At 34.8% G+C, this 12,907-nt stretch overlaps 1 protein-coding gene across 2 annotated transcripts in view; it reads right to left on the minus strand.

Annotated features, from left to right (window-relative positions):
* The window catches only part of SMAP1 (small ArfGAP 1), a 163,564-nt gene that overhangs the window by 116,142 nt on the left and 34,515 nt on the right, over window positions 1-12,907 (minus strand). The window contains exon 2 of one of the 2 annotated variants that reach the window (XM_032409521.1): window positions 10,929-11,062. In XM_032409521.1, coding sequence (XP_032265412.1) covers window positions 10,929-11,062 — 134 coding nt within the window. Of the gene's footprint in view, window positions 1-10,928; window positions 11,063-12,907 lie in introns of those variants that run through there. The other variant, XM_032409522.1, reaches the window with a different exon arrangement.

Raw genomic sequence — 12,907 nt, forward strand, 5'->3', positions numbered from 1 at the left:
ATGAGCACTCCTCCCACAAAATAAGAAAAAAGTTATTTGACTGGGGGTTTTCTTGAATAAATGTGTACCAAGAACTGTGTACTGAAAGCTTATGTCCCTGGTTCTATAAAGCACTATGAAAATTTATCTAAGGGCCAAAACCTTGAGAGAGTAAATAATGTTCTAACACATACAGGTCAGATGTCATTAAATCATGGAGGTCTTCAAATTAGCTTTTTTTAAATGGAATTTTATTCTATAAAATACTGCTTGTCAGGAATTCTGGAATAGCAGTGACAGTTTTTAAAGCTCCCAGAGGCTTCTCACCACCACCAACAACAACAACAAAAAACAGAGTCACTAAATAGAAAAACCAAAACCCCATGGACAATATTTACAACAAAAATTGGTGATGGAGTATCCCCACAAACCCCAAAATGCTATGAGGTAGAGACGAGGCACTAACAAACACTGACCTGCATGATGTCTGCAACTAATGGGGGGCCAGGTAGATCTGAAAACAAAACTAAAATAGTAAAGAGATAAAAACTGAAATTACAGTGAACCAGTCTGAAGAAAGCACATGAAACTGAAAAGCATTTTTACCCAATCCAACAGCAAACACATACAGTCTACAATAAGCTTGAAATGGGGGGAAACAATCTAGCCCCTATGAATTCTCATAACATAACCACCAAACTTCCCTGCTAGGACCAGGCCCCACCCTGAGGAGGAAGTCCTGGGAAAGGATTCAAAATTAAGCAGTACAAAAAAAATGTAAATAAAGTAAGAGAAGTTACAGATAAAAGTGGGAGAAGGAACAGAGCAAAAAAATCTCAGAAAACAAGAGGCCTTATTTTTAAACACTACACAAAACCACTGAAGGGAGAGGTCTGTGCCGTTAGAAAAGCTATCTTGAATATCAATTCCTTTTAAAAGTAAAGAAAACTAGTAACACATAAAAGTGATCAACAGAAAAGAATCAAGGTCAAATCTCATACAAAGTTTTAGAAGAAGAGAATAAGAAGCAGAATAACATCTCTACAATGAATCCACTCTAGAACAAATATGCTCAGAAAACAGATCAAAACTGTACACCTACTAATTTAGAACAAAACAAAAACCATACGCATGATATGAAAGAACACGTTAAATGAGTTAAAAGACGTGAAGTTATGAAAGAACAACTAAATCAGAAATTAGAAATATTCAGGGGCACCTGCTGGCTCAGTCAGTGGAGACTGTGCCTCTTGATCCCGGGGTTTTAAGTTCGAGCCTCATGTTGGGTACAGAGATTACTTAAAAATAAAATGTAATAAAAAAAATTAAGAAATATTCAGAATTAAAATGAAAACTCAGGAAAGAATTAGAAATAAAAGGAAAAATACTTCAGAAATGAATATGAAATAAAATGGAACATGAGAACAAATAAACAGAATAATGGCCTATGAAAACTGGAGAGACAAAAGACCTAAAAGTTTTTAATTAAAAAAAAGTAATAAAAAGGATCCAAGAGAAAGTGACAAATACTGCTGTTAGGCAATGAAAATCCAAAATACATGTAAGAGAGTCACTGAAGAAGAAAACAAGGAGACAGAATACTGAAAAACTAATTTTAAGAAGTCCCTGAAATTTAAAAAAAAAATTTGAAACTACATACTGAAAGAGCATATCATAAGGCATTTCTTGTCTAAAAGAAATCTATTTATATTTAATGATATAAATCAGTTAAATACAAAAGCATGAAAGAAGAAATACCACACAAACATTAAGCAAAAGAAGTCTGCAGTGGCTACGCAGCAAGGTATAACAACTATCTTACAGATACACCACTGCTGTGCAACAAAAAGATAATCTGAGCCAGTTGTATCCTTTCAAATTTTCATTAAGTAGTCTCATTAACAAAAATAAAAACAGGTAAAATTAATCTTTTTTTAGTATTATGTTATGTTAATCACCATACATTACATCATTAGTTTTTGATGTACTGTTCCATGATTCATTGTTTGTGTATAACACCCAGTGCTCCATGCAGAACGTGCCCTCTTTAATACCCATCACCAGGCTAACCCATCCGCCCACCCCCCTCCCCTTTAGAACCCACAGTTTGTTTCTCAGAGTCCGCAGTCTCTCATGGTTCATCTCCCCCTCCGATTTCCCCCCCTTCATACTTCCCCTCCTGCTATCTTCTTCTTTTTTTTTTTTAAACATATAATGTATTATTTGTTTCAGAGGTACATGTGATTCAACAGTCTTACACAATTCACAGCGCTCACCATAGCACATACCCTCCCCGTAAAATTAATCTTAATAATATATTTTACTTAATGCATCTTTCTCCTCTGCAGAATGCCCATGGAAATCATAATAACTTATCTCACCTTCCTTTAACGATTTAAAAATGGTGTGATAAATTAAAACAAACCTGCACAACTGGACGAGTCAAGTTAAATTTAAATTTCAACTCTATATCAATGTTCTAGTTCCAGTTTTCTATTTTTTAAGGATGGCAGAGGTACCTCATAGGAATGCTGTACTTCTATCAACTGCAATTTTATTTCACAAAATTAGTATGTTTTTAAAGTATAAAATGTATAACTTTATCTGAAATATACTATGTCAGAGGATCAAGGAGGAGAAAACTTCCTCAATATATTTAGCCACTTTCATCCCCTACCTTTTATAATCCTTTACATCCCAATTTTAATAGTGAAGATGGGCACAACACAACCACCAATATAAGAAATACCTGTAATTTTAATGACTTGTTTAGCAACAGAGAAATTTTTTTTTTTTAAGATTTTTTTTTTATTTATTTGACAGAGAGAGACAGCGAGAGAGGGAACACAAGCAGGGAGAGTGGGAGAGGGAGAAGCAGGTTTCCCGCGGAGTAGGGAGCCCGATGTGGGGCTCGATCCCAGATGACCTGAGCCGAAGGCAGACACCCAGGCGCCCCAACAGAGAAATATTTGAAGTACCTACCAATTCTCTTTTGCCTAATCTCCCTGTATTTAGGCTGATTAGGAATTCAAGTGGAGGCCATAGAACACAGTAAAGCTTCCTGATGAATATTAGTGAAAATCAGTAATTTTAGCTTCCTAAGGACAATTTTTTTTTTTTTAGAAAGATCAAGTTTAAATTAAGACAAGCAGGTCAATCGTATGACATCTATTGCTAATTAAACTAAAAGCTACCCAATATCCACAACAGCCAAACTATGGAAAGAGCCTAGATGTCCATCAACAGATGAACGGATAAAGAAGATATGGTATATATATACACAATGGAATATTATGCAGCCATCAAAAAAATGAAATCTTGCCACTTGCAACGATGTGGATGGAACTAGAGGGTATTATGCTAAGCGAAATAAGTCAATCAGAGAAGGACAATTATCATACGATCTCACTGATACGAGGAATTTGAGAAACAAGACAGAGGATCATAGGGGAAGGGAGGGAAAAATGAAACAAGACGAAACCAGAGAGGGAGACAAACCGTAAGAGACTTTTAATCTCAGGAAACAAACTGAAGGTTGCTGGAGTGGGGTGTGGGGTGGGAGGGATGGGATGGCTGGATGATGGACACTGGGGAGGGTATGTACTATGGTGAGCGCTGTGAATTGTGTAAGACTGATGAACCACAGACCTGTACCCCGGAAACAAATAATACATTATGTGTTAAAAAAAAAAAAAAAAAACACCTAAAAGCTACCAAGTTACTTACGCAGGTATTTCTAAGAATAACAAGGTTAAAATAGAAATCTATATCCATCTAGGTAGTGATTTTTTTTCCTTATGAAAGAACATATAAAAAGCAAAAATGTTCAAAACATTTTTAGAACTTGTCTTTTAGACTTAATCTGAGAATCTTGTCACATTCTTAGGATTTATCCAGAGTGCAGGAATTTTTATCCCATAAGGTGGAATCTGACTTTTGGAAAAAGCTGAATCATATCTCTGTGACATACCATTCTTATTCAAACACAAATAATTAAAATGTTTTTTGAATTGCTGTGGTAACCAAAGAGGACTGAACATACAATCGAGAAATCTCAAGAATGGAAGAGACTTCAGAGTCATTTGAACTATTCCTCATCTGCCCATTCAATGCTTAAATCCCAGCTACAGATTTCCAGGTGGTTGTCCAGCCTCTGCACAAACCACTCTAGTAATGGCAAACTCATTACTTTCCAAGGCAATCAATTTCAGTTTTGGATGGTTTGAAATACTGGAAAGTACTGCCTTTCTAGTACCTGCATATATTACCTTGGAACTTCCACACACTAGCTTAAGTTATACTCCTACGGCTCCTGTATTTGGGGAATTTAAACATAAAGAGGAACATGGGGAGAAAAGGACAGAGGTAAAGAAATAAAAAAGACACTGTATAAATAATATAGGAGAAATTGGGGGCATATGCTTGATTTTTTTCATTTTCTTCATTCTCCCCGTTCATTGCTAAATACAGGAAACATTATCTCACAGAATTATATCAAACCAAAGACTGTTCTCAGTGTGCCATTGTGCCATTTATAAGTTAAGGACATACTGTATTCCCACCACTGTGGTAGCCATCACAACAACTACAAATACACAAATGGTAAAGTTTCTAAATACTGGAAAGTTAGAATGAACAGACAGGCACAAAGGTAAATAACAATATATGGTAGTAGATAATTAGGCACAACCTATATTTTGAAGAAGGTTTATTAAAGTAGCTGGGTTTTAAAGAATGGGAAGGATTTGGTTTGAAAAAAGGAATACGCAAAAAACATTTCCAACAACAGACAACCGCACACCAAAACAAAAAGCCAGAACACACTGCCAGAATAATTCAACAGAACAGCTGTCTCTGTACAGCCAAAGTGATCTATCATCAAGCATCTGGAGGAAGGTCAAAGACACAGGATGAAGCCAGATGGCAGAGGTATATGATTACCAATTTAAGGAAAATAAAACTTTTATGATTCTCAGAGGAGAACCAATACAAATTTCTTAGAAGAGAAGTCAAGTGACCAAAGCAGTGTTCCAGAAAGATTATTCTGAATGTGGTATGTAAAAGTGATGGAGAGGGGACAGTGATAGGAATATCAGGAATAAGCTAAAGCCATGGACATCGTAGGAGAAATGAGAATGGAAAGCAATAGAAGCAACAGAAGAATTAAGAACTGATGGAATAAGGAGGCACACAAAAGAAAGAGGTAAGAACCACAGGACACCCCAAGCTTTTAAGATTAACTCAAACAATGACATAACTAAGAAACCAGTCTGGACCACCAGATAATTATTTAAATTTTAAATGTGTCAAGTTTCAGATTAGTAGGCATCTATTAATCTTAACATTTACAAATGCTACACATTAATAACTAGAACTGTAGCCGAAATCCTTTTTTCCTGTTTCCATATGGAACACTTAGAGGTTTTATTGATACTGCTAAAGAGCAACAGCTAATTTTGATATTCTATTCTTAATTTTACTCAAATGCATAATGTTATCTGGCCAAAAAAAAAAAAAAAAACCCATGCCCCGTCATATCTATTCCTTTCTCTAATAGCCAGCTTTCTTTGCTTCGTAGCAAAGTATTTTTCATAAAGCAACAAGATTTTTAATTACTTGACAAGAATTACTGAATATACAAAGATGAAGAGATATGTAAAGCCATGTAGAAATTCCAGTGCTATGGAATCAACCGAATTGGCTAACTCCAGCCTCAAAGAATATGCAATGAAATGGATGCTTGGGAAAATTACCAATTACTTCATGCCAAAGATATCCAAGGTTTCTTAAGAACGGTAAGTCCACGAACACCAAAGGTCTCTAATAGGCAATCTAAAAAAGAACTGAAATTCACTGTAGAAGCCACTACTGGACAGTCAGGGAAAAACCATCTGCACAAAAAGTAACAGCTGAATCCATGAGAGTGAGTTCTCCTATGGAGATAGACTAAAGAACAACAGGGCTAAAGACAAAACTGTAGAAAATCTCCAATAGGGGGAAAAAGCAGAAAAAGAAATAGTTAAAAAAAAAAGAGAGAGACTAAATAAACCAAATAGAAGACATGGTGAGTAACTTTAGCTTCTTTCACAAACAAAAACCTTCAAGAAGGCAGTGGGTAGTTATCAAGTGAAGCAGGAAGACCAAGGAGGAGGAGGAAAGAGAGTTGGATTTGGCCATTAGGGGTAACTAGTATTCTTTGGGAGTGCAAACTTAGCAGAATGATGGGAACCGAAATGAGTTAGTAGAAGCAGAAGTAAGGTAAAGAAACAGAAATTCAACTGCTAAAGGAAGACAAGAGCCAGTCACTAGAATACAGTGGCTAGCACACTGTGAGTACTTAATAAATGCTCAGTGGCTGAATAAGCAAACAAATGAACAAATGAATATAGCAGAGTCAAGAGCTGTATGATGAGGGAAAGATGGTATTAGGAAGACTTTTATGGCAGAAGGGTGTGAGTAATAGGTTTCAAAGAAGAAGAAAGAATTTAAATGTGCCTCCAAATGAATATAATTTTTTTAATTAGGTGGAAAAGCAGGAAGGAAAGCTGCAAATGAAAATAAAGGGAGAGAAACTAGCAGTTACCACCTTCCATTCTGCCCTTAAAACAAGAGAACAAAAAGCTGAAGTCAAAGCAGAAATATTCAGGAGTTGTATGGAATGAGAAGCAAGCAAGCTTCTAGTCTTTTGTTATAATAGTAAGCAAGGACGTGAAGAGTTGGGTTTAAAGACCCTTCCTTCTAGCCAAAATATAGTCAAAGCTAAAGTAAAAATGGTAAAGATATTAACAGAGGGAGTAAAAATGCCCACAAAATGTTGCAGGCAAGTTCACTAAGGATAAATCATAGGCCTATGGAGACTGGGCAGTTTCAAATGTAAAGTTCCCCAGAATATATTTTATTAATGAATAAATTTCAGTTGTGTGGCCTTGGTGTTCCCAAGAAAATACTAACTACCATATCAATAAATGACACTAGTCAGTAGTAAATAAAGAATCTGTGAAAGAAAATTACTAAAAGATTTATAGATACATAAAGTATTAAAAGTGGTCCAAAAGTTATCAAGATAAATACCAAATATATGTGGTATACTTTGCAATAGGGACAAAAATCTCACTAAGATGTTTTATTAAGGCAGCACAATTTACAAGACTCTGCACAAAGTAAGCCAAGAAACTTGAAAGCACAAGTAACATTCCTCTGTAGTAAAAATAAGGTATTTTTATTTTAACTCCTCCAATACAATGAAAACTAAGTAATTAAAAATTTTTAAATAATGGAGAAAAATGGTAATCAATACTTGGGGTTAATGAGCCATTACAAAATAAAGAATAAAGATTATAGTATTTATAAAAGTACAAAGTGGTCCTTTCTAAAAATTTGAAAAGTGCCTGATATTAAACCCAAGATGAAAGACATTTAATCTAACCATGAACCAGATTTTAAAAAAGAATTTCGATTAAAATGTAAGGTGAGTAACTCTATTTCATGCTAATAAAAATCAAAATAAGTTCTGATAGATAAATTTTCTTTTAAAAATAAGCATAAAGCAATTTTAACACAGCTATGATATGGTAGATGCCCTAAAACTTGATTCACACACTCACAACATGTATATAAATAAATGATATAAATATGTCATATATATAATGCCAGTTTACAAGAAGCTTTGAGGCAAAACTTAAGTAGTTACATTTTATGGAGACACACAAAAAAGAATATTTTCATTTAACAGTTTGGGTTCAGAGATTAAATCATGTTTCCACATTTGCTATTAAAGATCTAAAAATATATACAACTACCCAAAACTAAGTATCATCTTTGAAAATCAGAAATATGATTTTCATGAAATGCTGGGGGTGGCGGTAAGGGAAGACACAGGGTAGAAGTACATGCAATAAAGTACTTCCCTTCTGCAAATAAATGCCTCCTGAGCTTTTTTTTTTAATATCAAAGAAATTCTTATAAAATGTCATATGAATAAGGAACACTCAATCACACTGCAATCTTCACTCTTCCTAATCTGAATTAAGAGTCAGAGTTAATAAGAACAAGCTCCAAAAGATAAAAATCTCAATGTACAGCAACCTAAGGGTACAGACATCAGTGCAGCGGTTGTCCCTAGGGAACCTGACTATAAACTGGCACAAGAAAATTTTATAGGATGATGGAAATGCTCTGTATATCTTCACTGGGGTGTTGGTGACACAGTACAGACATTTGCCAAGACACATAAAACTCATATCTGTAAATTGTCATCTCTGTAATTATACCTCAATTTTTTTAAGTAAAAAATAAAATGCGTAGGTATAAATAGAGTTGGATTATATGGAACATACCTACCATCACAGGCAAAAGGGTATGTTTAAATCTGAGTAACGAGCAACCTCAATAGACAACTGGTATGATTACCTAATCATCTCAAAATGCCTTAACACCCAATATTACTAAAAATGAATTAATTATATTTCACAAACAACCTCAAAAAGTAATTAATACTCAACACCACAGAGTGAATCAATTTATTTACTTAGTAGTTCATTTAGTAACCAATTCATCACAGATTTACTAGGAAGCTACACTGCTTAAGATCAGAAAGATATTCAAGGGAGCAATACTGAAGGTTTTAAACAATGAACAAATGGACTAATACTACTAATAAGTGTAAGCTAATATCGAGTATTTAAAATGTGCCAGGTACTGTCCTAAATGCTTTCCCCATATTAACTTATTCTATCCTCACAGCAACACAGAAGGAGACACTCTTACTATTCCCATTTCATAAATGAAGAAAGTGAGGTACCCTGAGGTTAAGTATCCTGTCAGGAGTACCCAGGTCGAACTCTGGCAGTCTATCTAGAGACAACTTTCTAAATCACTTTGTTCTACTGCCTTTTTAGAATCAATTGCCTGGAAATTTTCTAGGTTAAGATAAAGGTTGTGCTTTATAGGATGAAACCTTGGGGTCTTCACCGATTCCTTACTCATTTATATTGCATAGTAGTCCCAGAGTGATTTTTAAAGAACAACTCTGGCTTTGCTTGCAAGTACTTACAAGCCCACCATAAGAATACTGGATGGCTTACTCATCTGTCCGTGTGATTAAGCTTCTTTATACTTTTTTTCTATACTTTTCTTTAATAAAACTTCATTATCTACTCATTTAATTTTTAAGTGAGCACGTCCTAACCCTATTTCTCACCACAGAACACTGAAAGAGGAGCTCTGTGATATATGAAGCCATACAGAGCATTCTCTGGTGATAAGTACTTATCAAAAGTCTTGCATTCCAAAATAATAATTCTTATTTCAAGAAGCTGACAGGTGGAACCATACACATCGTGTTCAAATACAATTTCAAAGACTGTATATTACTTAATAATTGTTTTCAAAAGCCTGCCATTTTTAATAATTCAGTATCTTGCTGTTTAACTATAACCTATTCTACAGAAAACCAGTGAACTGCAGCTGCAGCCCTCTGACTGGGAAGCTCTGCTCTCAGGTATAGGAAAAGAACCTGCTCACCTCAAATAAGTTGCTATTCAACTCCTTTTAACAGCCTAGTTGAGAAAAATATTATTCTGGAAAACTGAATTGTCCAAGGATTTCATGTTTTGTCCTTAGTGTGAAATGAACCATTAAAAAGACAATACACCTTGGGTCTTGAATGTGTTGTACCTACATAACCCATTACAAACACCAAGGTACATTTTCAAGCTACACTTCGCATTTTCTTGAAGACAACTTAAGAAACAACATTATGAAATCTGTTACCACAGTTACTATAGAGATATTATCAAGAACAGAGCCTTACATGCAATGTTCAAAAAGCTCTGCTTCCCTGATACAACAAGTAAGCTTTCTCCTCAAGGATTAGGAAAATACATAAAGTGCCATATTTCCTTTTATGCCCTAGCCAGCAAAAACCTCAAAAACTTATTTAAGAGTGAACTAAATAAGCTATGCTTGACTTTAGAGCCTGAAGATCTCTTGGCTATTTTTTACAAGTATTTCTAAGGTTTAATTTTTTTTGATATTTAAATCTTGGCTCTATCTAGAATTTACTTTGGCATAAATATGTCTTTAGCCCAGAAGTTTTACTTTCTTTAACCAAATCTTTATTTATTTATGACCCACCACCACCCAGCATTATATTCTATTCTTTCACCCTTACTTCACCCTATCCTTGCCAATTCCTATGTTCTTTTTGTTTTTTTCTGATTAGAGGTATGTATATCACTTAAGTTCACTACATATATTTGTGTATTGAGCCTTCATACTGACTAAAAGTAATTCAAAAAGAGCATTAAAAAAAGTTGCAATAATTTCACTGTGAATTACAAATTAAAACCAGTAGAAATAAACATTTCTCTTTTAGCAGTTAACCTTAAGGATTAGAAAGTAAGATTTTGAAAATTTAAGACTGTCACACTATAAAAATGGCAAGCCCTTAAAATTACAAATTTATCTCTAACAAAGCTAAACCAACTCAAAACAAATCCAAATCAGTCACTAGAACATTTGCTAACTGGGCTATCTTCGAACTATTGGGCCCTGTCTGAAAATCAAGAACACTTCTGTACAAAAGGGAAATCCTTCAAGTCAGTTCTTAGGCAAGAGGTGATTTATTTTTTATCTTTACCCAGGCTCCCTCTACTGACAGAAAAACGACACCACAAATTTCATCAACACAAGGAAAAGGAATTGATTTTTTTAAAGATTTCAAAAGCAACATTTTAAATAAGAATAGATCAAAAACTGAGTTCACTACGGACCCAAGAAGATATAAACATTTGAGAGTGGACATTTCAGGTAACGCCCAAATTTTATATCTGGCACATGCCATTTCAACATACTCCATTTTCAATGTTAACCCTTAGATACAAGAAGGGTTAAAGATTTTAAATGCATTTTAAATACTGTAAATAATCTCTTAGTAAGGAAATGTTTACCTGTATCTGTTCCGGTGTCCATTGATCTAGGTTGACTGACTTGACCCTGGATATATGAACTCCAAGATTTCTATGGATTCCAGCACATCTGATGCAAATAAATACACCAATATTCCAGGAAGCCCATCGAGGACCTAATTAAGGAGAAAAAACAAAGATAAACAAATATTAAAAACTAAAATAAATATTATGGCAGCTTTTAAGCAGCATTCTGATTTTTTACAAAATTATAATGGAGCCTTACAGAATTTTACATGCTCAAATTTTCAATTGGCACCAGCAGCAAGGTTATAAATCAACCTTCAAAAACTTTAATGAGTTTACTAATTTTGCTTTTCTAGAAACTTTCCCAAATCTGTCTAAGAATTTAAAACTAATTTATGTGAACCAGGAATGGTAATACCCCACAGTAAAAAGTTCTTTATTAAATGTGTAAGGTGTTCCTTAAAAGATTACCAACAAATATAAATCAAAGAGTTTTTAATGAAATGTAGACATTAGTAAGACACACAACCAACCTAAAAGAAAAATGTGCAAAAAGATATGAATGGGTAATTCACAGAAGAAATGTAAAGACCAATAAACATAAACACGTATGAGCTCACTAGTAGGGAAAATGCCCTTTAAAACTACAACAATCTCCATTTTACATTCAACACATTGGAAAAATTTTTTTAATCAACTAAATGTTAGAAAGACTGAGAAACAGTAAGGTCTGCCTCAAGAAGCCTTAAAACAACTTGAATAAATCCCAAATATAACCCTGAATTAAGAAAAGTTATAAACTATGGTGTGCTATAAAATATAAAAAATTCTGAAAAACACAGTAGAGAAAGTCACAGAAGGATACAAGAATACAAAGCCTTAGCTGTACTCTTTATGTCTTTGAATGTATTTTGATAATTTTATTCTTTTTTTTAATTTAAATTCAATTAGCCAACATATAGTACATCAGTTTTTGATGTAGTGTTCAAAGATTTATCAGTTGTGTATAACACCCAGTGCTCATCACATCACATGCCCTCCCTAATGCCCATCACCCAGCTACCCCATCCCTCCACCCACCTCCCTCTCTGTAACCCTCAGTTTGTTTCCCAGAGTCAAGAGTCAAGAGTCTCCCATGGTTTGTCTCCCTCTCTGATTTCTACCATCCAGTCTTCCCTCCCCTCCCCTATGATCCTCTGCACTATTCTTTACATTCCACACGAGTGAAACCATATGATAATTGTCTTTCTCTGACTTATTTCACTTAGCATAATTCCCTCCAGTTCCATCCATGTCGACGTAAATAGTAGGTATTCATCCTTTCTGATGGCTGAGTAATATTCCATTGTATATATACACCACATCTTCACTCATCTGTTGAAGGACATCTCGGCTCCTTCCACAGTTTGGCTATTGTGGACATTGCTGCTATGAACATTGGGGTGCAGATGCCCCTTCTTTTCACTATATCTGTATCTTTGGGGTAAATACCCAGTAAAGCAATTGCTGGGTTGTAGGATGGCTCTATTTTTAACTTCTTGAGGAACCTCCATACTGTTTTCCAGAGTGGCTGTACCAGCTTGCATTCCCACCAACAGTGTTAAGAGGGTTCCCCATTCTCCACATCCTCTCCAACATCTGTCATTTCCTGTCTCGTGAATTTTAGCCATTCTAACTGGTGTAAGGTGGTATCTCATTGTGGTTTTGATTTGTATTTCCCTGATGGCAAGTGATGTGGAGCATTTTTTCATGTGTCTGTTGGCCATTTGGATGTCTTCTTTGGAAAAATGTTCATGTCTTCTGCCCATTTCTTGACTAGATTATTTGTTTTTTGGGTGCTGAGTTTGATAAGTTGTTTATAGATCTTGGATACCAGCCCTTTATCTGATATGTCATTTGCAAATATCTTCTCCCATTCCATAGGTTGACTTTTAGTTTTGTTGACTGTTTCCTTTGCCATGCAGAAGCTTTTCATCTTGATGAAGTCCCAATAG

The sequence above is a fragment of the Phoca vitulina genome, unplaced genomic scaffold (genome assembly GCF_004348235.1).
Source record: "Phoca vitulina isolate PV1807 unplaced genomic scaffold, GSC_HSeal_1.0 scaffold11, whole genome shotgun sequence".
Lineage (NCBI taxonomy): Eukaryota > Metazoa > Chordata > Mammalia > Carnivora > Phocidae > Phoca > Phoca vitulina.